The 26,140-nt window shown below is 46.2% G+C and overlaps 1 protein-coding gene across 1 annotated transcript in view; it reads right to left on the bottom strand.

Moving 5' to 3' along the window:
- Positions 1-503: 503 nt before the first annotated feature.
- Positions 504-26,140, bottom strand: part of TRPM4 (transient receptor potential cation channel subfamily M member 4) — a 32,906-nt gene continuing 7,269 nt past the window's right edge. Inside the window, exons 5-25 of the mRNA XM_033169193.1 lie at positions 23,144-23,310; positions 21,695-21,872; positions 20,065-20,129; positions 18,868-19,050; positions 18,554-18,653; positions 16,579-16,694; positions 14,585-14,923; positions 13,150-13,278; positions 12,413-12,542; positions 11,048-11,193; positions 10,586-10,698; positions 10,175-10,258; positions 9,084-9,440; positions 6,701-6,833; positions 5,687-5,861; positions 5,036-5,204; positions 4,639-4,820; positions 3,463-3,595; positions 2,541-2,613; positions 1,689-1,785; positions 504-592 (exon numbers count right to left, since the gene is read on the bottom strand). Of these exons, the coding sequence (XP_033025084.1) occupies positions 588-592; positions 1,689-1,785; positions 2,541-2,613; positions 3,463-3,595; positions 4,639-4,820; positions 5,036-5,204; positions 5,687-5,861; positions 6,701-6,833; positions 9,084-9,440; positions 10,175-10,258; positions 10,586-10,698; positions 11,048-11,193; positions 12,413-12,542; positions 13,150-13,278; positions 14,585-14,923; positions 16,579-16,694; positions 18,554-18,653; positions 18,868-19,050; positions 20,065-20,129; positions 21,695-21,872; positions 23,144-23,310 (3,074 nt within the window). The 3' untranslated portion in view covers positions 504-587. The remainder of the gene's footprint in view (positions 593-1,688; positions 1,786-2,540; positions 2,614-3,462; positions 3,596-4,638; positions 4,821-5,035; positions 5,205-5,686; positions 5,862-6,700; positions 6,834-9,083; positions 9,441-10,174; positions 10,259-10,585; positions 10,699-11,047; positions 11,194-12,412; positions 12,543-13,149; positions 13,279-14,584; positions 14,924-16,578; positions 16,695-18,553; positions 18,654-18,867; positions 19,051-20,064; positions 20,130-21,694; positions 21,873-23,143; positions 23,311-26,140) is intronic.

Genomic DNA, 26,140 nt, shown 5'->3' with positions numbered 1-26,140 from the left:
CAGCAGCTGATTGATGTTCTGGCCTGCATGTAAAATATAATTATAATATTGCACTTCCATCTTGCAGAGGTTTCTTTATACTGTCCATGTATCATTCATTCTCACAGCAACCCTGAGAGGTAGGTCATTCTTTTCCCCATTTGCAGAAATAGAAATTAAAGACTGAAACAGGCCAAGTTCATGACCAACTTGAAATCTGAACCATCTCTCTCTCTCTCCATAGTCTCCTAGTTAAGTTCTTCAGCCTGAGTGGAAGAAGTCCTGAATGGTTCAACAGAAACAAGAATTGTTGATTCAAGAACCTTAGCACGTCTGAGAAGTTACAGGTGTGTAGATAGTCTATAGCAATGTTTTCAAGTGAAAGTGGGTGTTGGTTCTGGGCTATCTTCTATTCCACTGTAAACATTGACAGGCAGACTGCCCAGGACAATGGGAAATTCCAATTTTCCCCATCATCTGTGGCAAAGCGTCTGGTACCCAAGGCTCTGCCCACTTCACCTGGAGTTCTGTGAGTGGCAATTGTTCAGAGCAATTCACCTCTCTTCAGGAAAAAGGGCTGATTCTTCTCGGAGGTTCCATGGAGAATTTTAGGCTGCAAGGAAAGAAAGCAGCATGTGAATTTCTAATTGTGATGGCTGCAGGTTCCCCACCCCAACCCCGTTGCACGGTTAGAATAGCTCCCAGCTGTCTTCAGTTTCAAATGGCAGATAGTGGTTTAAACACTGATTCCATTAAGTCTTGCTACCGTCCAGCAAGCTGTTCTGTTTCGCTTTTCTAAGCACCAGAAATGTTCACCTTGGTGCATCTAAAAAATAAAAAAATGCACAAACAAGTCCTAAAATGTTGTAACACCACTCAAGGGATAGAAGGATGGGTGGGACTGTGACATCACAGCCGCCAGGCAATCAGTGCTGTGCACAACTGGATTTTGCTGCAAAACAGCAGGACTAGGCTTCTTCCCTGAGCTCGCTTCTGAAGAACAATAGGATAATCTGATTAGAACATAGTTGATGTGCTTCCAGGGCACAACAACTACTGACTGAGCGTACATAGTGTGGATACAAATTTATATTTAAGCAGCAGTTGTTTTCTGCGTCTGCTGGGCAAAGTGTCTGCTTTGGCCTTTGGCATAGAAAGTCTTAACCCTCCAAGACTGTCCATATTTAAAAGAGAGAGAGAGAGAGAGAGAGATGCTTCTATGCATATGTGTAGTTATCCTTCCACTTGCAACAAAAAGTATTAAGAGCATTTTAAACCAGCTGCAAAACTCCACGGCAGCTGGGGGGATGGTAATGGTAATCGTTGGAGAGATGTGTTCGTAATGTCACGAGTGCTAGCCAATAGGCACCAAGCACAAGTCTACTTTTCCCCAACTGAATCTAAACCACATTGAAAATTTACTGAAATATGCAGAACCTTCCCAGAGTATTTCCCCCCACAGGACAGAAAAACATGTACATCTGTTTTAAGGGTGGTAACTTGGCTGGGAAGGGAAAAGAAAAAGGAAACGGTTCAGGCAATGTGGAAGCCATGTAAGTATGAGCGATAACAGAATGCCTACCAAGAACTTTGGAGGAGTTATCCAGCACTAAAGCCCAAATTACTTTCCCTCTACACCCCCAGCCACCCTCCCACATATAGAGATAGAATCGGGCTTTAGTGTACTGGCAGGATCATTGCATACTTACCCTTTTTCTGAGTGGGAGGAGCCTGCCTCCCTTTCGCAATGTCACTCTGGGCCAAGACATCCACCATCCACGACAGAGCATTGGTGCAGTACTCCATCTAGTGGAAGCAAGTGGAGAAATGGTGGGAAGATGATGTCACAGGGGGTGGGACAAATCAGAAAGCTGCTGTCTTAGGCCCTCAACACAAATACAGACACACCCAATCTCCCCCCTCCCTTTGCCTCAACTCCCCACCTTTTGGCTCCTCCCATTTAGAACAGCTGTGTGTCTCATCATCTCCTAGTGGCTTCCCATTTCCTTCCTCCTGTCAGGGACCGTGCTGAGGAGGACTGCACTGAAGAAGAATGGTGGGAGCCTCTCCCTCCCCTTGCTCCTGCTCCGGATCCTGAATCTTCCCAGGAGCAGGGGGGACGGTATAGATTTGGAACAGTGGTTTGCAGAGGGGCATGGTTCAGAAGGCAGAAGCTGGGAAATACTGGATAGGGAGCAGCTGGGAGAAGAAACACTGGAAGAGAGAGACTCAACAGATTCACAGTCTATGGAAAGCATTCACACACACCCTTCTCCAAAATCACAGAGAGCTCAGAAAGTGGCGGAACAGAAAGCACAGAGGGTACAAACTCAGATTACAAGACTAGGAGAGACATAGATTAATAGGGCCAGAAGGGGGTGGATTCCTTAACTGGGAGCACCACCATTTTTAGGGGATGTGTTCTTTGTTCTCTCACTGTGATTATTAATGTTTCTAACTGGAAAGAAGACTCCCTTTCCTTTGTTCTGCTTATCTGCTGCCATGGGGTAGGAAGCCCTGAAGCCTGAGACCTCCCAACCTTTCAGCTCCACTCTTCATACCTGCGTCTCGAGGGTCCTTAGCCGCCGCTCCGATTCCTTGATCTCCGAAAGCTGCTTCAAAGCCTGATCCACCCTGCAGGGTTAGAGGAGGGAGGGAGTTACAAGAGGGGTGTTTTTCGCCTGCCCGCCTGGAGCCTCTCTAACCGCCTCTCTCCCACCTTCTCTGACTGCTGCCTAGATCCAGTTCCCGCGCTGGTCTCTTCACCAGCACAAGAATGCCCAAAGTGCATTGGGATCATCTCTCCAAAAAGTCATAATGAAAACTCTTCAATAGCCATGCACAAAGTTGCATGTTCGGAATGTCCGGAGTGGAGGTATTGGTGGGAACCCACCAGAAGACAGGCAGAGTTCTTTCTGAGTTCCTCCTGGACCCTGCAGTCTTCATCAGAAGCTCTTCTTTGTGTGCCCACCATCGCGAAAGGTCCCGAGGGTGGCAACATGAGAACAGGGTCTTTTCTGTGGGAGTTCCCCATCTGCGGAATGCTCTTCCCAGGGAGGCCTGCCTGGTGCCTTCATTACATATATTTAGGCACCAGGCATAAACTTTCCTCTTCACGGAGGCCTTTAGCTAATTAAACAAGCATAGAATCATAGAATTGTAGAGTGGGGAGGGACCCTGTGGGTCATCTAGTCCAACCCCCTGCAATGCAGGAATCTCAACTAGATCATGCATGACAGATGGACATCGAACCTCTGCCATGCTATGGCTTTTTAAACTGTTTTTTTTTTTGCGGGGAGGTTTTGTTTCGTTTATTATATAAATTTAATAAACAATAATAAATAAATTTAATACACAATAAATAATAATAATAATAATAATAATAATAATAGTTGTACTAGAGCCTCCATCCCAACCTGACTGCCCTTTCTCTTCAGTTCCCTCCCACATTTCTTCCTCGCCTCCACTCCCCACAAGCCTTACTTTTGGGAGGTTCGCCGGAGCCTCTCTGTGTCACAATCGCGTTTCTGCCGGGCCTGAGCAACCAAGTAGTTTTCTTTCTGCACCGACTCCCACGTGAGCAGCTGTTCGTCTTGGATTTCGGAGAGATCCAGCACTGCCCAAAAGATAATTGAAAAAACAAGAGGAGAAGCGGGGAGACCTGCGTGAGAAAGCTGTGGATTGGGACGACTGGTACTTGTCAGCATTCATAAATAACCTAGCCCAAGAGCCAGGGGACTGAACAGGGAGTCTGGCTATCCAGCAACCAGCTACTGCTTCAAATGCAGGAGTGTCAGGTACCGTGCTGAGGAGGGCTGCATTGAGGAGGAATGGTGGGAGCCACCCCCTTCCCCTGATCCAGATCCTGAATCTTCCCAGAGGAAGGAGGACAGTATAGATTTGGAACAGTGGTTTGCAGAGGGGCATGGCTCAGAAGGCAGAAGCTGGGAAATTCTGGATGGGGAACAGCTAAGAGAAGAAACACTGGGGGAGAGAGAGTTAACAAATTCACAGTCTCTGGACAGCATTCAACCCCCTTCTCCAAGGACACGGAGAGCTCAGAAAGTGTTAGAACAGAAATCGCAGAGAGTACAAGCTCAGGTTACAAGATGTAGGAGTGACGTAGATTAATAGGGATGGGGGGTGGAGTAACTCTTAATTGGGAGCACCGCCATTTCTAGGAGATGTGTTCTTTGTTCCCTCACTGTGATTATTAAAACCGAAACCGTTCGAAAACCAAGGCACGGCTTCCGATTGACTGCAGCTTCCGAGAAATGGTTGCAAACCGGATCACTTACTTCCGGGTTTGTGGTGTTCGAGAGCCAAAACGTATGAGTACCAAACCGCCCGAGAACCAAGGTACGACTGTATTGCAATTTTATGTCATGGACTGCCCTATGGGTATAGGGCGGTATACAAACTTTAATAATAATAATAATAATAATAATAATAATAATAATAATAATAATTTGCTTAAGCAGCTGAGGCTTTTAAGCCAGCGGCATGAACGTGGCATGGTTTTTGTGGGAGTGCAAAAAAACAGACACCAAAAGGTGTGAGAGTGGGAACAAGGAAGAGGGTAACTGTGAACTCTTTGATTCTGGAGAAGAATGTCCCTTCTACCTTCCCCTTTCCCCTGCCTCCCATCCCAGCACTCACAGAAGTGTTTTCCCTTTGCCGACTGCACTTTACGGACGTGCCGCTTGAAGAAGAGGTGCAGGTGGCTGATCAGGATGAACGGCGGGGCCAGGGCAGGGCGACTGTGATACTCCAGGATCAGGTTGTAGCGCTGGGATTTCCAATAAATGTCGCTGTTGCCTTGCACTTTGGAGAACGTGTAGCTGTTGGCGGGGTGCAGGAGGGACACAAATATCACAGGTGAAATTGTAAGCCACAAACAGACAAACCTCAGCTTCCCCCTGCCTGAAATCCAGTAGAGGAGGCAATGCTGGATTGGACTTGGTATACAGGCATTTGCACGCAATCAATTTTGAACCTCATCTGCCCACTCTGTATGCGCCGATTCATGACAGGTGCCGGCGACCGCGGTAGGTACCTGAACATAGCGATGAGCAAGTTGAGAAGCAGAATATTGGCTACCAGCAGGAAGATCACGAGGAGAATGAGCACCAGCCAATTGGCATAGGTGTTGGTGCAAGGCTCTGCGTTCTCCATCAAGATGGCCACGGGATCGTAGGTGCAGTTTGACGCTCTGATCAGGGCAGCTGGAGACGGAAGGGAAGAACGAGGTGGGAGTTCCTTAGATACAGCTCTCTGCAGCCCCTAAAAGCAGGGGCATAGTGTGGGGAGGGCCGGGGGGGGGGCTCATTGTCCAAGCATTCTTTTTTTTCTGTGCAACCTGCACTTTCCCAGCAAACGCCTACTCTTTGCAGCTGAATCGGAGCAAATGACAAGGTGCGGGAGACCTAAATTGCTGTTCTGATTTAGCCTTAAAGAGTAAGTTTTCTTTGAGAAAGCAGCAGTGCAAATAGGAAAAAAGCTCTTGGATACAGAGGTTGGACTTGCGCCTAGAAAGCATGGAATGAAAAGTGAATCTGGATGAGCCCAAAGCCTCGGCAGTCTCTGACTCCTTGGTTATTTTGGTTGCGCCCTCCTGTGTTTCCTCTATTGCTTCCCTATCCCTTCTGAGTTGGCAAAGGTGGGGTGCCAGTCTAGAATGGAAGCCAGAGCCCCCTAGGACACCCACCGTCAATCTCATCCAGTGGGATCTGCCCAAAGATTTGCAAGTAAGGGCGGTAGAAGACACGGCGGAAGATCCAGGGGAGACGTCGGTCGTGGGGGAGCAGCAGCCCCTCGGTGGTGACCCCGTAGGCCACTAGCCACACCGCAAGGAAGAACAGGAAGAGGAAGACATCCTTCATCTAAAGAGAGACAAAGGAGAGAGCAAAAATCACCCTTTTGACAGAAGAGATGAAAGAAAAGAGGAGGCTGGTTTTTAAAAAATAAAATCTTCTAACACGAATCATTTTTAATTTCTCATCTGTATTTTGCAATGCACTCTGTTAATCAAAGGGAACCAATCTGTCCATGTGGTGAAGTGTACAGGGAAAAAGAAGCCGCCAGGGGGAAGCAATCTTTGCAACACACAAATGTGCGTAAAACAAAACGCATCTCCAAAGAACCTCAGAGATTTATCTCTCTTGCTCCTCCTTTCAACTTTCTAGTCCTTTGCACATTCGCTGCCTTTTGCATATTACATTCACGGCTAAGCCCAGAATCCTTTGCACATTCATTTGCGTTGCATCCTAATCAGGGCCGGATTTAGGTTTGATGAGGCCCTAAGAGGCTGAAGGTAATGGGGTCTTTTATATGTCCAGCTGTCGTTTGTCAACGACAAATTGTCGCTGTTTTTTGTCTTGAATATATGCTATATGGTAATTTACGGACCTAATAGGTATTAATAGGTATGTAAAGCCATTTGCACATAACAAAGAGGAGCCTACACATCACAAAACACTGTTGCTGCATGTAGGTTTTATTTTGTTTTTTATCTTATATTTTGGAAATGTACATCCATGGTTTTTTTCCTTTAAATTTTTTTGGGGCCCCCAAGAGAGTGAGGCCATAAGCTATAGCTTGTTTAGCTTATACGTAAATCCAGCACTGATCCTAATATCCCAAATGGGGGCAGCTGATCTTGCACACTCGAAAGGCACGCTGTTTGCAACATCCCACAAAAATCGCACGTGTGTCTGCTCACCATCTTGCCAACGATGATCATCTTGGGCCCCAGCTGCTTGTTGACAGCAAAGATGTGGATGAGACGAAGGGTGAATACCATGAAGTCCAGGCAGAGAATGGTGCGTCCAGATTCATATGACTTTGGAAACAGTCTGAGAGGCGTACAGTGGTTTAAGAAACTGATGAAAAAATGTTTCCTTCCCTGCAGACAAACAATCCCGTTTCCCTTCTCCAGAGCCAGTCAATTCCCAACCTCACAATCGGTGATGTAGCAGTGGTAGAACCACAGCAGCAGTTCACGGGGCGGGGGGGGGGCACACAAATTTTCAAAAGGGAAAAACATCACCATCTGCCCTTTCCAGAAACAACTGAAAATATTATAGTTCTGACAGGCTTTCTCGGCTGGATAAACAGGTCTTCATGGCACGCATCTACTTTGTATGGCTTTTGCATTGCTTTAAATATGTTTGGGGTTTTTAGGGGTTTTAACGGTTATTGTTATTATTGTTATTATTATTTTATTTTGACAAAGTAATAATCATACATAAATACGAATCAAAATGTGCACCCCATTCACCAAGACCATTCCATTGTAACAATCCAACTTCCTAAAATTTCAACACCTCTTGCGATGGTTTGACCCCCTTTCCATTTTAACAGTACAAATTCTACAAACACCCTCCATATCTCCTCAAAATCATTTCTCCTGCATATTCCCTGTCTTACCTTAATGACACATGTTCATTTATCATTAATAGCTATATCCCACACCTCTTTGTACCATTATTCCATTTCATATTCTGATTGTCCCCTTCCACTCCCTAGCTATCATAATTCGTGCAGCTGTCAATAAATTTGTGAGCAAGTCCTTCCTAGCCTGTGAACCTTCCACCCCATTGTAAATTGATAATAATGCTACCTCTGGACTTTTGGCCAGCTTTAACCTAGTGATTTCTGTTATCTCCTTAAACATCCTTTGCCAGAAAAACTGTACATATTTACACCCCCACGGTTTTTAATGAACTTCAGTGCAAACCGCCTTGAGGTGGTTGTTTAGAAGGCGATTAATAGAATGTATAAAAGGAAGGTTTACTCTACCTGGTTATTTTGTGGATAGGCTACAATAAAATATAACAGTCTTAGCAGAAATTGGCACTCATACAGCTGATGTGCAGGGAGAATGGAAGGAATATTATTGCAAATATAAATATGTTTAACTATGTTGAATACTGAAATGGAATGAAAGTTGGGATAGCTAATGTATTAATTTCACTGCACACAGGTGGTATAGTGACAGTAAAGGATTATTATTATTGTTGTTGTTGTTGTTATTACTACAGTATTTGGAGCTGCAGTGGGGGAAGGGAAGAAGGAGGAACATCTGGGGGATGGGTGGGAAGTCAGCTTTGAAATTTATATTCCATTTGTATTAATTTGGCAACAATTTGTTAAAAGTTACGGAAAATCAATAAAGATAATTGGCAAGCCGAAAAGAGAGAAGGCAATGAATAAACCGATTGTGATGATGATGATGATGATCATCATCATCATTTCTGTTTAATTCTAAGAGTATTGGGGAATGATATATAATGAATAGAAAAATATGTTTAAAGGTACCTTCCCAAAAAAAAAAACAGAGTCCTTTTTGTTGGGGATAATTCAGAGGGAAATTCCCAGGTGTCAAAATAGACTATTTATGTGTGTTACTACTGCAGCCTGTGTTTTGTTAGCCACAAAGTGGAAAACGAGCGAGGTTCCAACCAAAGAAGAATGGCAACTTAAACTGATGGAATACACACAGCTTACAGATTAACATATAGAATAAGAGAAAAAAGAAGAATGTACGTTTAAAGAAGACTGGAAAATGTTTACTGAATATATGGGTGAAAATTGTGTTCATTTAAAAACTCTGGTAGCATTAAGATAAATTCAACAGTGTAAATAAGTTTAGATGGATGTAACAATGGATTACTGAATGGTTTAGTTCATGTAAAATATGCAGGGGTGTATGGCATGCAAAATGAACCACAGAAAGAAAAGAAGGGAAGTCATTGATTTAAGGTTGTTTAAATGAATACAGTCGTACCTTGGAAGCCGTTCCGGAAGTCTGTTTGACTTCCAAAATGTTCGGTAACCAAGGCACGGCGTCCGATTGGCTGCAGGAAGCTCCTGCAGCCAATAGGAAGCCACGGAAGCTACGCCGGACATTTGGGTTCCAAAATAACTTTTGCAAACCGGAACATTCACTTTCAGGTTTGTGGTGTTCGGGAGCCAAAAAGTTTGGCTCGCAAGGCGTTCGTTAACCAAGGTACGACTGTATTTTGAAATGCAAATTAGAAAATTTAATTAAAAAATTATATGTATATATAATAATTTCTGCCCAGTGCAGAAATTCCTCTGACCTGCAGACGAGCCCCAGCATGAAAAGCAGAAGAGCCGTGATGTCAAGCTGGTTCCAAGTGTCCTGGAAGTACCGCCGTACCCTCAGCGGCAGGGGGAGGGAGCCCACGAAACAGCCTTGGCGCACCTCCTCGCAGACCAGCGTGAAGACCCAGATGTACAAAGCGATCTCTGTGCCGGAAGGGCCCTTGGGAGGCGGGGGGTCAAAATCCAGAAGCAAGACGTAGGAGAAGAGGAAGAGGAAGAGCAGGTACATCACGACGTTGCCCAGGAAGGCCGTCACGGGAGCCACCCAGAACTGACGCCACCGTCGTAGCCAGGAAGGGCGAGTGGAAAGAGGGAAGGGAGGATCTGGATTGCTAGGAGAGGGCAAGGAGCGGAAAGGACGAGAGGAGGTAATGAGTGGGATAGAATCGAATTAGGGCTGCCACCCAAATCCAGTGGTTCTCAAACTTAATCTGTTCTGGGAGTCCGTCCGACTCCCAAAACAGTTCAAAAACTAAGGCACAGCTTCTGATTGGCTGCAGGAGCTTCCTGCAGTCAAATGGAAGCCGTGTTGGATATTTGGCTTCTGAAAAACGTTCGCAAACCAGAACACTTACTTCCGGGCTTGTGGCGTTCAGAAGCCGATCTGTTCGGCAACTGAGCCATTTGGGAACCAATGTTTGACTGTAAAGGAATCTTAGTTGATTCACCATATGGGTTCTGGTCAACTAATCAATTCATCTATCAATTAAGCTGGCATGCCTGCAGCTGTGTTTAAAAGCCCCGGGTCAGTGTTTGCTAAAAAGTAATAATAATTTAAAAATGCACCAAGCCCCAGAGAAATCCTTTGGCTATGGCAGACTATGCTGGACACTCAAAGAGTTGACCTGGAATATCGCTAAATCAGAGACGGGGAACCCTCTCAACATCCCTGACCACGGATGATGCTGGCAGGGCCTGAGGAAACCTATAGACCAACAGCATATGGAGGGCCGCAGGTTATGCAAGGAATCCAGCCTTCAGGCTCCTTTGTGGCAGCAGCGCTGAAAGTTAGGGTCTCCCCTCCCCGCTCCCCACACCTTCCCAAGGACATGACCATTCCCCCTACTCAGATAGCATGTCTCCGATGGTACTTTTCACATCCGTGTCAAGGCTGTCCACCTCAGCTTGGCGCAGGTCCTCATCCAGGGCTCTGTCGAAAGAGGAAGTCACGCTCAGGTTCAGAGCAAGCATGTTTAGCATCAAGGCATGGTCCTGACGTCTGCTTGAATCCAAGTCTGCGGCTCCCAGAATGTTAATGCTGTGAGCTCCTCCATCGTAGGCTCACATTGTGTGTATGTGTAAATAGACCATATATAATAAAGACACCACAGTCTCTGCTGTCCCTCATTCCAGAGGAAACCGAGCCTTGAGTAATAGCCTGGAACCCCGAGAATCTCGCACTGCTCGGAGATTGGGGTGGCATGCAAAAACAACAATCTTTTGGGAACAATTTTAGTTTCAGACGGGGTTCACCCACCTGTACTGGATGAGGTCGGTAAAGATGAGGGGCGGGCAGAAGAAAGTCAGGAGGAGCTTCCAGACAGCGGTGCCTCGGTCCATCTCTCCCCACCAATTCTGGGTGAGCAGGGACTGTGGGGAGAGCACGGAAGAGAATTAGCAGGGAACTTGGGACCCCTCAACCTCCCAAGCCTTAACAACGTGGGACCAGTTTACCTACGAGATCATCGTACCCCACATGTGCCCACTCAGCTTTGATTGGCAGAACTGGCACAGCTACAGCTGCCACCAAACACCCGTTCCGCATTTGTAAGGACACGGCGACACAGCTTCCCGCACTACAGGGGTCGCTGTTGATCCTGCTAAACGTTATAGATGCTTCACAAAACTCTTAAAGGGAAAGAGGATTCAGCAGCGCTGCAGCGGACGCTCGAGCAAGAAGCAACCTTGCAGCGATCCAATGTTCTGGACACAACCATACCTGCACACCATCATGCGCAAAAAACAGGCGGGCGTCGGCCTGGTGAGCAAGCTGGAGGACAGTGGCTCCTCCCCAGAGTTCGGAGCGGCGCACCAGCAGTTTGTAGGCCCGGGGCTCCCCGTTTCGGTAACATTCCCCAAATACACCTGGAGTTGGGGGGGGGGGAGAGGAGAAAGTGAGGAGGAGAGGCTTACTTAAAATGTTGGTGGAAATGTCAAAAGATTTATGAATTTTGGAATATTATATATGAAAATTTGAAAAAAAATGTTGAAAATTACATTTGGGAAAAAACCTGAAATATTTCTATTAAGTATGACCCCTGAGAATATTCCTGAAGACAGAAAAAAAAACTTTTGTACGCATGTGCCGCAGCTAGGATACTTATAGCTAAAACTTGGAAAGGAGAAAAAATACCAACAGTCCAAGAATGGCAAATTAAGTTAATAGAATATATGAATTTAGCAAGGATGACAGCAGCAATAAGAGATATACAAAAACAGAAAACAAAAGCAGAATGGAAATATGTGGAAGAATATTTTAAAAAAGGTTTGAAAACGGAACTAATGATTTGCTTAGATTAAGTTACGCACGTGGGAGATTTTAATTATATACACATATATATTGTTGCCGTTTTTTTGTTCATTTGTAAGAATGAGAGTAACTAAATTATTAGTTAGAGTAATGAAATGAGTATTATACAGTACTAAGAAAACCGTTGTAGAAGCAATATGAAGTCATATTTTAAATTTGATGTATAATTTGAAAGAAAGTATTGTTAATTTAGGTTTATTATTTGTGCGATGCAAGATTTAATGTTTTGTTGTGTTTTATGTTTGAAATCCTTTTTTTAAAGAAACATAAATTTATGGTAATAAAGACTTATTTTAATAAAAAAAATGTCAAGAAATTTCCAACACATCCCACAAACAGCGCTCATTTATAATAGCCGTTATCGAGGCAGTAGACTTAACACTGGCATATCACTCTTGTGACAGTGCAAAAAAATGCTTTCCTCCATTCCCTCTGCTATCAAAATGGCGACGTTCAAGTGTGGGCAGCCTTTTGCCCACCAGATGTCGCTGAACTACAACTCCCATCAGCCACAGAAAGCATGGCAAACGGCGAGGGATGATGGGAGCTGCAGTTCATCAGTACCTGGAGGGCTCCTTGGTTCGTAACTAACAAACAGGGAGCGACCTAAATGCTCTTTAGAAATCAAGTTTCCCCGGAGTCTGAACCGGAAAGAATTGAGGCAGCTTCGCAGTCGTTGACTGCAAACGGCTAGCCTTCCCTTCCTGACCGTTCCTCTCAGGTCCCTCTTTCCCACCGCCCACCCCAGCCTCCATGTCCTCATCGCGTCCGCACCAATGGCCAAGTTCTCAAAGCGCATGGCGAGGTCCTTCATGGCTGCCTCTTCCTCGGCCTCCTGCTCCTGGTGCGAAAGCTCTCGGAGAATCCGTGCCGCTGCCAAAGCCCCAGCGACGGCATCGGGTGCCTAAGGGGGAGAGGAAAGGGTGGCCATCAGTGGAGACAGAGGCAAGGAAATAGCCCTCCAAAAAAGCTGCATGCAGCTGAGAGCCAGGAGGAGAATATACTGTTATCGTATGTGGCAAAAAGCGCTGCCTGGTTGCCCTGCATTTCCAGCCGGTTCCTTCTTATTTCAACTCTGGCTCCTTGGTTTCTCCCATTATGAACCCCATGCAGGAACCTATCTATTCGTTTGTTAGCTCTGTCACATTGAGGTTGCTATATAATAATATATTAATAAAAATGACACTTTTAAAATTTACATCCCACCCATATGGTTGGGTTTCCCCAGCTACTCTGGGTGGCTCCCAACAGAATATTAAAAACGCGATAAAACACCAAGCATTAAAAACTTCCCTAAATAGGGCTGCCTTCAGATGTCTTCTAAAAGTCAGACAGTTTTTTTTATCTCCTTGACATCTGGTGGGAGGGCATTCCACAGGGCAGGCGCCGCCACCGAGAAGGCCCTCTGCCTGCTTCCCTGTAGCTTCACTTATCGCAGTGAGGGAACCGCCCGAAGGCCCTCGGAGCTGGACCTCAGTGTTAACTATATTAATAACAGTCATCATACACACCATTTCCCAGAAATACATGGCCATCTCTCTGCGGTTCAGCAACACAGCCCATATGAAGAGGTCAGTCCAAGGGTTTGGCGAACGTTTGGAACGGTACATGGGATCTCCGTTGAGCAATGATCCTTTGCTCTTGGGAGAGGAGAGAGAGGCACAATTAGCAGGAGACAGAAAATGCTCACACTTAGCTTAGCTCCTCGGTTGATATTCAACAGCTGCCCAGAATCTATCACCCCACAACTTTAGCCTCAGCAGCTTTCCAAAATTTTACAGAGGACAAGGAAATCCGAAACAAATCATTTTGGTTGACAGGTGCCTTAATGTGTATACAGTATGTTGCTTCTGGTAAATGAGATACTGTAGCCGCTAGAGGACTGTGAACATTTGTGTCCCATGCTTTTTAGACTCATCTACCCATGTCTTATCTGAAACCAAAGGGGTGCATCAGTTGCCAGATGTGAACTCCCCCCACCCCGCCAGCTCTCCTACCCCGCTACAGAGACCCTCAGGGCCAGAAAATGGGGGAAACCACTGCCTGGGGTGAGGGATAGTTAGCAGAGACAAAAAAAGGCCAGAGTTTCAGGAGGGTGGGGCAGAATTGCGGGGGGCGATGAGGTATGCGAACAGGAAAAGGGTGCCCCCTTTGCAAGCTGGAAGGTGGGGGCAGAGAACGAGGCAGACAGTTTGTTTTATGCTGCAGAGATGGTCAGACATTATGCCTGGGGTCTCTTGGAATCTGAGGATGCAGCAATGGAAGGAACGGAAATCTCTTGGGATGTGAATGCTGTGGACTCTCTCCATCCTAGCTCAGGTTGTATATATGTGTAAATAAACTACATTTCATAAAGATATAGGGTTGCCACCTGTCCTGTATAAAACAGGATTGTCCTGCATTTCAGTGTAAAATACTACGTCCTGTTGTGTTTGTGTGTGTGTGTGTGTGTGTGTGTTAGGGATCTTCTCCAAATACATATGCTTGAAAGGGGTTGTGAAAAATCATGTATTTAAGCTCTGGATAGCCAAGCACAGACAGATTTACAAGTGTGTTTGTGTGTGTGACAAATTCAAGAGGGATATTCTGTTAGGCTGCAATAGATTGTAATGGATTGCTTTGAAGTCACTTCAGCAGAAGATTGGGGGGGGGGGAACCCAGCCCTGCCCTGCCTTATATTTTGCCAGAACAAAGGTAACAACCCTATAAAGATCCCACACTATCCACTGTGCCTCTTTGTTCCAAAAGGAAAGGCAGTCCCTGATAAGCGCACCTGGCAACCTGGAGGTTGGGATGGTGTGTATCAATATATTAAGGCAAAGCATGCATAAAATGCACACATTAGGAAAAACAGCATCCAAAAAAAGAAATTATGTCAGTTTGCAAAATGTGCACATTAGAAGGGGCACTTCATTGCAAGATGGGCCTTAGGCCTGGTTCACCTACCCCTGTCCCTTTGGCGGGGTGCAATCCGTCATAAAAGGGAGCACAGACATCCCCCAGCACATCATGGAGGATGTGAGCCACCTGGGGCAACTGGTACTCAGGCAGCGACCGATCCAGCAGCAAGTATTCAGCAGGTGAGGAGGGCTCGGGGCCTGAGGCTTGGCGCCGCTCCAGCAGCTGATGCAGAAGCGTGCCGCTCGGGGTCCCCGCGTAGAGCTGCTCCAGCTTCCCCCACGTCAGGAACTGCCCGATGTCCAGTCCGTTCTCCACAAAGAGGCGCACCAAGGCGGGACGGTCGCCCACCAAAGCGTCGTGCATCGGGCCAATCAGCAGGCTAGGCTGCAGAAGAGAGAAGAGAGAAGGGATGGCGGTAAAAGGGGGTGGGAAGATAAGCCCCATGAGCATAACTGATGGGAGACTCCTGTCGGTCATGTGCAACCTGCTATTCATATGTATGTATGTATGTATGTATGTATGTATGTATACCGTATTTTCCGGCGTATAAGACGACTGGGCGTATAAGACGACCCCGACTTTTCCAGTTAAAATATAGAGTTTGAGATATACTCGACTGCAGATTCTCCACCCGGCATATAAGACGACCCCCGACTTTTGAGAAGATTTTCCTGGATTAAAAAGTAGTCTTATACACCAGAATATACAGTACACACACACACACACACACACACACACACACACACACACACCGTTCTTATCCTGAGGTACCACTTTAGCTAATGGGGCCTCCTGCTGCCACCACCGCCGGCATGCTATTTCTGTTCTCATCCTGAGGTAAAGTTCTTAACCCGAGGTACTACTTCCGGCTTAGCGGAGTCTGTAACCCAAAGTGTTTGTAACCCGAGGTGCTTGTAACCTGAGGTACCACTCTCTCTCTCTCTCTCTCTCTGTGTGTGTGTGTGTGTGTGTGTGTGACAATATCTCCCACACATTGTCATTTGCCATTGTCCTTTACACAGCATAATTCACAATATATTGCCAGGTCAAAAATTATGCAACCCGATATCATGATACGGACTTCAAACTGGTTTTGGATGATATAATTGTTATAGGAACTCTAAGGTCTTATATATATATAAAATAAATGTTCATAAATGTACAAGGGAAACACACACACAAGTATATAAACCACGTGTCTGAAATAGTACAGGAGAACAATCCTGAAGCCATTTTGACTCTCCCAAATTTACCTCAAATGTTTCTCTGCAAGGAGGAAGGAAATGGGAAAAGCTTTCCAATTGTCTTTGGACTGTAGGGGCTTAAACCTCCCTGTAAATACAGTCTGGCAAGTATCTGTTAAGCTGAGCACACTATTAATATGGGTAAGAGATTCAGGAACTAAGTATTTAACATCTCAAAGGTATGGCTACCCAGAAAAGGCAATCAGAGAAGGCATTATCAGGTATCCTGGAAGACAGGAGAGAAGCAACACACTCAAATTTCTGCTGGGCACCACCTCTTTCTGTGATGTATGTATGATGTTTTGGGGGGTAGTCTTGAGCTACAGGGTAGGCAATTTCAAAAGTTTATATAAGAGCTTGCACAACAATGTTCTGGGTTCCTCTCCTCTCTCCCTGCGTGGGGTGAGTGGGGGACCCTGTTGCATAGCTGTCAACTTTTCCCTATTTTTAAGGGAAATTCCCTTATTTTGAATAGGATTCCTCACAAGAAAAGGGAAAAGTTGACAGCTATGCCCTGTTGCAACAGTTTAATAAAGATCCAGCTTACTAGCTGCTTTGCTTCTCAATATTCTCTGGCTGGCGTCTGTTATTCTCTCCTACCAATAGAGAACCTACTTAAGGACTCTATACGGGCTCTCAGACAAGGAAAAGGGAGCAATATTTTTTTTATAACATATTGATATATCACCCAGCCCTAGTCTGCACCCGGCCTCCTTGCTGCTCCCCAAAAGTCCCCTCGTCCACGTCTTCTCCGCCTTTGCTTTCATCCTCTCGCCTCTTCCCCTGCTGACTCACCTCCCAGTCAACATCCCCACGGAACAGCTCGGTGCTGGCAATGTCCACACGGTTCCAGGCCACGGCCAGGTGCAGCTCATCCAGGTAGCAGGTGGCCTCGCGCGATTGTTTACAGGCTGAAATGAGGGGAGAAGGAGAGGCCGCCTTAGCCTTGGCTCCCTCTGCAGCACCGTAAGTGGGGAGAGGGTGGCGGGTGCGAAGAGAAGGGTAGCCTTGTAAGGGAGAGGATAAATTCTCAGAAAAGGGAGATGAGATCTTTGCAAGGAGGAGATGTCTATGGGAAAGACTTGGTTTCGAAATGAAACGACAGGGTTACTTTGCTTGGATTAGCTACAGAAATCGAACCCCAAACTATATAATATGAAATAATAAGATAGGAAGAAAAGAAAAATTAGAAACCTTAAAAAAAAAGAACTGGGATGCATTCTTAAACTGTTTTAACAAATCTGATTAAAATGTGTATATATGGGACATTTTGGGTACTTTTGTGACTTAAAAAGGTAAAGGGACCCCTGACCATTAGGTCCAGTTGTGTCTGACTCTGGGGTTGCGGCGCTCATCTCGCTTTACTGGCCGAGGGAGCCGACGTACAGCTTCCGGGTCATATGGCCAGCATGACAAAGCCACTTCTGGAGAACCAGAGCAGCGCACGGAAACGCCATTTACCTTCCCGCTGGAGCGGTACCTATTTATCTACTTGCACTTTGGCAGGGGGACCGAGCAACAGGAGCTCACACTGTCGTGGGGATTCGAACCGCTGACCTTCTGATCTGCAAGCCTTAGGCTCTGTGGTTTAACCCACAGCGCCACCCGTGTCCCTGATCTTTTGTGAATTACATTGATATAATAATCGATGCTATGCCAATATAATGTTGCTTTGCAATGCATCAACCTATTTTTGTATTCATTTTAATTATTTTATTTCTGTATTGAAAGCAACATTTAGGGTTGGCTTGTCATCAGTGCTAGTCCAACTCAGAGTAAACCTATTGCAGCTTATGGACACGATCAACTTAGGTTCATTAATTTCAGTGGGCTAACTCTAAGTAGAACTTAGCTGGATACAACTCTCAAACAATTAAATGCAAGTTGGGAATCTTCAGCAAATCTCAGTCCTGGTTGACTTCCTTTGGTGATTCATATCCAGCCCTTTCCCCCTTAATGTTAATACAACTGGATTGTGGTCTGAAATTGTTTTTGGTTGCATTTCTGTCTTTTCAACTATTGTCAATAATTCTTTAGTAATCCATATCCCATCCAGCCTGCTAGCTGTCTGGTTGGGATGTGAAAAGTACATAAAGTCTCTTTCCACAAGATGTTTGTATCTCCATACGTCTATCAAATCAAAGTTTCCTGTTAGTTCAAAAAAACTTCTTGGTAGTTTCCCTTCCTTCCCTCCTCCTTTCTTGGAGGTCTTGCCAATCTCCAGATTTATTATACCATTCAAATCCACCAATAATATAATTATTTGATCTATGTATTCCAACATCTTCTCTTCAAGCATTTTATAGAAGTCAGCTTTTTTCCTCATTTGGTGCATACATTTCTACTATTATAATTTCCTCCCCTTGTAATGTTATTTTGATTATCACTATTCTTCCATTTGTATCCTTATACTGTATAATAATTTAGGTTCTAAATTCTTTTTTTACATAAACTACTATGTTAACTTTTAAGATATTGCAAGGGCACCACATCTGGAGGTTCCTTCTTTATGATGTTGGTGCCTCCCCAGAATTTCTCTCAACCATTGAGAGAAGGACTTTCTGGAATGTTAGCTAACTTCCATGATTGGGTTATTTTTCAGAGCTCAAGACTGAAGGTTAGTAGGAACCATTGACTGGAAAGGAGTTTGTATAAAACTTCTACAGCCCACTTTTCTGTTTAAGAAATATCCAACACGAGAAGAGGTTGATTGGGGTGGTAAACCCCAAAGGCAAGGATCAGCCAGAGATATCTGCGGTAGGGTATTCACCTTTAACCAACGCTTGGAGAAGGACAGTCTCAAACTCCTCGAGACCCTCCTGGTCTGAATAGACAGTGACCAGTTCCCTTAGAGCCCCAATTTGCTCCACCTGCGGAGGGGGAAAAAAAGAAGAAGCATTGTCTTGGAGATCTATGAGAGAAAACGAGATTCCCTTCCCCAGTGAGAGATTTTCAAGTGCCCACGACCCTGAGGACTGGTAATGGGAAGTCTCAAAACCCCATAGGAAGGAATGTGAGCTCTGGGAAGCCCATGGAGAAAGAATAATTTGTGAAGGGGCGGGGAGTTGCAGTTCTGGATCCTACCTCCTCTGCCAACTCCTCCAGTTCATCGGCGGGGAACTTCCCCTGCATCTTTTTCATCGCCAGGGCCTTCATGGGCTCTCCAGGCTGTGTCTCCTGCAGCAAACCAGCTAAGCAGTCAGCTGCTCCTCCCGATCCTGCCAAGAGCAGGCATGGGATGGAGGCATGTACCGCATCAGAGACGCGCTGGGGGAAAGAACAAGACCGAAGATGAGCCACTCGGGAACCTACGAAACCAGGGGCCGCCAAATGGTTTGGGCCAGTGGGCACTAGGGATATTTCAGGTTCTCTACGTTTTTCATTTTCTATGCTCTTGTTTTGTTTTTATTACCGTACTGGCCCAAATATAAGCCACACTTCCCCCCCCCCTGCGCAAATTCCGACCGTGAAAAGTTAAAGTGTAACTTATATCCACGACCTTACAGTATGCAGCCATTGCACAGAAAACAAATTCTTAAGGCCAGAATGTGCTCAGAGGCACACTGGTTTGTTTGTTTTTAAATTTCAGCTATGTCTTTTGCTCCTGGCTTGCAGATCCTGAGGTTCTAGTAAAAAAATTTTAAAAAATACAATGGAACCTCTGTTTTCGAGCATCTCGGAAGCTGAACATTTTGGTTTTCGAACCCCGAAACCCCATAAGTAATCGCTTCCGTTTTTGAACACGCCTCAGAGGTCAAGCGGCTTCCGCGGCGTGTTTTTCCATTTTCACCATTGAACTTGACATTCTCCCTTTGCGCCTCGGTTGTCGAACATTTCGGAAGCCGAACGGTCTTCCGGAACGGATTACATCCCACAACCGAGGTTCCAATGTAGATCTGGCAAACCTCGAGTTTGTCCACCTCACTTCCTATAGCCCCTTTTACCATGTTCACAGCGACCACATCATTTGCGTCTCTCCTTCCCAACAGCTCCTTCTTCAGGGCTGTGTGTCTCCTGCAAGCCCATACCCTCCAACAGGTCCAGTCCAATAGGCAGGATGCAGCTTGCGGGCCACGCTCCCGGGCGAGTCATGTGACCCCATGTGAGATTGCGGTCCTCCGCAAAAGGGTTCCTCCCCCCCCCAGGCAATATCACGGCGCCCAAAATGGCTGCCGTTCTCTCACACAAAAAAGCAGGGTGTCTTGGTTTTCCCAGGACAGTTGAGGGGCACGCAACCTTCCTCCCGCCCCACTTCCCTTCACAAGCTCTCACGCCCATTACCTTGAACATAGCCGAGTCCCCGCTGATGAGCAGCAGCAACACAGGAATCTCAATACTCCCAGCACCTGCGGGCGGCAGCAGTGAGATAAGGAAAGTAAGAGAAACCTAATGATGCAGGGCCCAATACTTGGGAACAACACTTTGGGATACCAGAACAGAAATATATCATGAGGGAAGTTGACCAGAGGTCTGGAAGTGTGGCAGCCACAGAATTCAGGGTAAACGCGTACAGTGGTACCTCGGTTTTCGAGCGTCTCAGAAGCCAAACATTTCGATTTCCGAATGCCGGAAACCCGGAAGTGAATGCTTCCGTTTTCAAACGCGCCTCACTCAGAAGTCGAACGGCTTCTAAGGCGCGTGTCTCAATTTTCTCCATTCGCTTTGCCGACCGCCCATTGCGCCTCAGTTGTCGAACATTTCGGAAGTCGAACAATCTTCCGGAACGGATCACATTCGACAACCGAGGTACCACTGTGTTAGTTAATGAGGCAGCAAATTCTGGCCTCGCTAAGATGGCAATACTGTGCCTGAGCCCTGCTATTTCAAACAACGGATGGGGGGGGCGGGGAGCACAAAATGAATATTCCTCCAATACAAACAACAACAACATCCTCCATGCAGAAACTTTTGATGTTAGAGAGTAAGGTCCTTCTAATCTTCAGACTTCTCCTGAGCTGACAAAGTAGTTTGCTCAAGAAAACATTCCATCATTTATGGGCTGAAGTAATACAGTCGGAGAGAAATCAGGCCTTACCCCCAGGGATGTGGGAGACAGGCCTTTTTCCTAAGGGGGGCACTGCACCAAACCCTCCCACCACCAGGTCTGGCATCGCTTGGCTCATTTAAGTGATACGAGGGCTGTCACTCTGTGAAGGACCGTGTTGCTAGGCTAGCATCAAACAGAAGCGGCAATAATAAGTGGTGCAGCTGAGGACACCTGGGGCAGGAACCTGAATAAACAGAATTTCAATTGGTCTACTCTGAGTAGGACCAGCTGTGCACGCAACCCATTGGCTTCCCCAATGTATTGCATTTGAATTTAAATTACAGAAACCACCTCTAAATCTGCAACCAAAAGGTATACAGCATCATATGCAAATGTTAACTGCCTTTAAAAAAAGAATTAAACTTGGCCTCATTTTTCCTTTCCCTCCCAGATGCAAGTCCTCTTTGGAGGCGGTGTAAGGTATAAGGTAAAAAAGGTAAAGGACCCCTGGACGGTTAAGTCCAGTCAAAGGCGACTATGGGGTTTCAGCGCTCATCTCGCTTTTCAGTCCAAGGGAGCCGGCGTTTGTCCACAGACAGCTTTCCGGGTCATGTGGCCGACAGGACTGAACCGCTTCTAGCGCAACAGGACACCGTGACGGAAACCAGAGCGCACGGAAACGCCGTTTACCTTCCAGCCACAGTGGTACCCACTTATCTACTTGCACTAGTGTGCTTTTGAACTGCTAGGTTGCCAGGAGCTGGGACAGAACAACAGCAGCTCACTCTGTTGCGGGGATTCGAACCGCTGGCCTGCTGATCAACGAGCCCAAGAGGCTCAGTGGTTTAGACCACAGCACCACCTGTGTAAGTTGCCACCCGCCCCAAGGAAATGCAATCCCTGCATATGGGGAAAGTGTCTTACCGCCAGCTCCCACTTTCTGCTGGGCAATGTAGCGTTCCAGGCGGGCACGGAAGGAGGCCTCGCCACCCACCCTACCCTGCGTCCCGTTGTCCACCAGGAAGAAGGCAGAGTGGTTGGAATCCAAAGGGCAGTAAGGGGCAGAAGGGACTGTCCTGGGATAAAGTGCTGGGAACAAACCCTGCAGAAGGAGGGAAAAACAAGGAGCAAATGAAGGAAGGTGCCAGGGTCTTTGAAGGTGACCCGGAAACTACAATTAATCCAGAATGTGGCAGCTAGACTGGTGACTGGGAGCAGCCGCCGAGACCACATAACACTGGTCCTGAAACACCCTACATTGGCTCCCAGTATGTTTCCGGGCATAATTCAAAGTGTTGGTGCTGACCTTTAAAGCCCGAAACCAGGCATAGGCAAACTCTGGCCCTCCAGATGTTTGGGACTACAATTCCCATCATCCCTAACCACTGGTCCTGTTAGCTAGTGATGATGGGAATAGTAGTCCCAAACATCTGGAGGGCCAGAGTTTGCCTATGCCTGCAAATGGTCTCGGCCCAGTATACCTGAAGGAGCGTCTCCACCCCCATCGTTCAGCCCAGACACTGAGGTCCAGCGCCGAGGGCCTTCTGGTGGTTCCCTCGCTGCGAGAAGCCAAGTTACAGGGAACCAGGCAGAGGGCCTTCTCAGTAGTGGCACCCGCCCTGTGGAACGCCCTCCCACCAGATGTCAAAGAGAAAAACAACAACTAGGCTTTTAGAAGACATCTGAAGGCAGCCCTGTTTAGGGAAGTTTTTAATGTTTAATAGACTGTTGTATTCTAATGTTCTGTTGGAAGCCACCCAGAGTGGCTGGGGAAACCCAGCCAGATGGGCGGGAAACAAACAAACAAACAAACAAACAAACAAACAAATAATAATAATAATAATAATAATAATAATAATAATTATTATTATTATTATTATTATTATTATTATTATTATTATCCTCCCGAGCTGTTTTCGCTGAAGGTGGGGGGGGAGCCGTGGAAGATGAGGGCCTAAGGCACGCCCCCTATCGGTGGCCCCAGGGCGAGTTCCAAGCTGCATCAGCAGGGCTCCCCTATCGGTGGCTAACCCTTCCTGGACTGCCAGCACAACGGACTGGAGTCAGATATAGTCGGTTAGGTCCAATGCCTAAGCCAATACCGCTCAGCATCAATAACCAATAAAGTTGTGGCCTTTTTATGCCCATTAACCTTACATATTGTGTCTTGTGTCTTTATTTCACCACGGGAGGCGTTGGGATATCGCCACGCAAAGGAGAGTTCTCTGACACCATGTGAGTCATGGCTGACCTGCTCTTGACCCCCCCCACCGCCCTGACAGAAGGACCAAAATAACCTGCTGTGTCTTCCACGCCCATCCCACCACCTCTGTACCCCTTTGCGGTCTTTTCTGTCAACCCCCCCCCCAATACCTTGGGGTTCACAAGACATTGGCGCTGCTCGATGATGCCCCATGGAGCAATGCCCATCGCCACCACATGGGTGCTGGGGTTAGAACTAGCGGTTGTGTGGTCCCTCACAGCTTCTCCAACATAGCGTCCGATGCCAGCCTGGAGCCCACCTGTCATGATCCAGGCACCTGTGTAGGAGCAGCAAAGCGTGTGTGCATTACGAAAGTGGTGTGTTTAACCAAGAAAATAAAAATAAAGCATGGTCTTGGAAATAAAACATTATTATTATTATTATTATTAGTAGTAGTAGTAGTAGCAGTATTTTTCATTTTGCAATTTTACAAATAATTTTACACAAAGTTACATATCCAAAATTGCCTATCTGTCCCTATAATTGGGGAATTATAGGGACAAAAATGTACAGTAACTTACTCATGTTTGCTACTACTGTACAGTGGCAAGAATGTTAAAGGTAAAGGGACCCCTGACTGTTAGGTCCAGTCGCAGACGACTCTGGGGTTGCGGCGCTCATCTCGCTTTATTGGCTGAGGGAGCCAGCGTATAGCTTCCGGGTCATGTGGCCAGCATGACTAAGCCGCTTCTGGCGAAACCAGAGCAACGCACGGAAACGCTGTTTACCTTCCCGCTGGAGTGGTACCTATTTATCTACTTGCACTTTGACGTGCTTTCGAAGGTGATGTGCTTGACTGGGACCGTTGAAAGCAGCCGTCACGCTGCCTGCTCCTAGGCCACCCCCTTGCTAACAGGTGTAACCTGTTGTTATATTTGACAAATGACCACAAAAGACAGAGGATGCCAATCATTTCACTTGAGACACACCTATTGGACAAAGATCAACCCCGGGACCCATACATAAACTGATTATCTCACAAAGTACACGAACACACAAGCCAGGCTTGTAATATCCCACTGTGTACCCAGGCCCTCTCTCAATAACCCACACCCATGCAGAGTGCCTGCAGTACGCTCACAACTGCTGCTATAAACACACCCCAAAACAGCACTCCTTCTCAAACATAAACACTGGCAGGAAGAAGAATAAGAAAAGCACACGAAACACCCTTCTGGAAGCAGCAGCTGTTGCTTCCTTCTCCTTCAGTCATGCAGGAAAGCTTTCTTTGCAATAATCACACCTTCCACAATGCAGACAGGTCTCCCCTCCTTGTGAAATGTACAAAAACAACCTCCTGTTTGAGAGCACTTCTGCAGCCGCAGAAACACATACTACCGCCTCCAAAGTACATCCCAAGTACAGTGGTACCTTGGTTCTCAAACGCCTTGGGACTCAAACAACTTGGAACCCAAACACTGCAAACCCGGAAGTAAGTGCTCCGGTTCGCGAACTTTTATTGGAAGCCGAACATGCTCCAATTTGAGTGCCACACTTCCGTTTTGAGCGTTATGCTAAGGTGTGTCTGTTTTTGCTACAGCGGTACCTCAGGTTGTCTTTGTCCCTGCTTATTTAACTTATATGCAGAATTCATCATGCGAAAGGCTGGGCTGGATGAATCCCAAACCGGAATTAAGATTGCCGGAAAAAATATCAACAACCTCAGATATGCTGATGACAACCTTGATGGCAGAAAGTGAGGAGGAATTAAAGAACCTTTTAATGAGGGTGAAAGAGGAGAGCGCAAAATATGGTCTGAAGCTCAACGTCAAAAAAACTAAGATCATGGCCACTGGTCCCATCACCTCCTGGTAAATAGAAGGGGAAGAAATGGAGGCAGTGAGAGATCTAACTCTCTTGGGCTCCATGATCACTGCAGATGGTGACAGCAGTCACGAAATTAAAAGATGCCTGCTTCTTGGGAGAAAAGCAATGACAAACCTAGATAGCATCTTATAAAGCAGAGACATCACCTTGCCGACAAAGGTCCGTATAGTTAAAGCTATGGTTTTCCAGTAATCGTGAAAGAAGTTGGAGTTCTTATTGCCAAATAAATTGTAATGAAACCAAATAAGAACTCTGGCCAAAGTTTTAACAAAAAAACATGCGTTTACTCATAAGTAATTCCAAACGTATTATCAATTCTGTAAAGAATTACAGTCTTAAACAACAAATAGTTTCATATGAAAGTTTTCTTTAAAGTCTTTTAGAGATGGCTGTCAGGGCTTCTCCAATGCGTGTCAGGTGTAAACCAGGGAGACCAGGACAGGGCCCCGTTTCGGCATGGATGCCTTCTTCAGCTTGTTTTTTATGGTAGAAGTATGTGAAAAATAAAAATGGTGTGTTTCTTTGATTCCTAAGAGGATATAGCGTCTTAGAAGTTTTGCTGTATTTTTCTCTGTTTTTTTCGGGCGTTTCCTTCCAATCGCACAGGCGCGTGATCAGGTCGTGACTGTCCGCAATGCCACCTCCTGCGCATGCGCGGAAGTGGTCTAAGTAACTTTCCCTTTCCTTTTGCCACTCCCCAACAATTACTTTATATAAAAAGTAAACTTTGCAGCCTGATCTAGGCTGAATCTCAACACAAGAGGGGAAAGCCGCTATAAATAAGTCAGAAATTAGATTGTTAAGTGCTTAAAAAAATGTTTAGGGGTACTCTCATTTTGACTCAAGAAAACCACAATTTTATAGTTCAAATCGGGAAAAATAAATGCAGCAAATGGACAAAAGTACAAAGGACATGCATTACCTCATAGTACACAGCCGACAGCTCACATATAACACGTGCAGGCCCGCAGCTGTCGAAACACTAATAAGACCCACGTGCAAAAACGGCATGAGCACCTTGCCTTTTTTTACAACGTTTTGCTGCATGCACAGGAGGGGGGAACTGTGTGGGAAACTGGCGCTGCATCTTTCAAGCTATCTTTTAAAAATACGTCTATAGCTGCAGCTACACGGTGCTTCCAGGACAGCCCCACAGAGTTTTCCAAGCACGAATGGGCCTTGAGGGAAGGGGGGGGGGAGCTAGCGGCACACGGCTGGGAAGGCTCTGCTTTGCAATTGGTTCCCGTAGCGGCAAGGAAGCCCGGGCTGCAATTCCCCCC

Source organism: Lacerta agilis, chromosome 14, assembly GCF_009819535.1.
Source record: "Lacerta agilis isolate rLacAgi1 chromosome 14, rLacAgi1.pri, whole genome shotgun sequence".
Lineage (NCBI taxonomy): Eukaryota > Metazoa > Chordata > Lepidosauria > Squamata > Lacertidae > Lacerta > Lacerta agilis.
The sequence above is the reverse complement of the archived record's forward strand: the minus strand, read 5'-3'. Positions and strand labels throughout refer to the sequence as shown.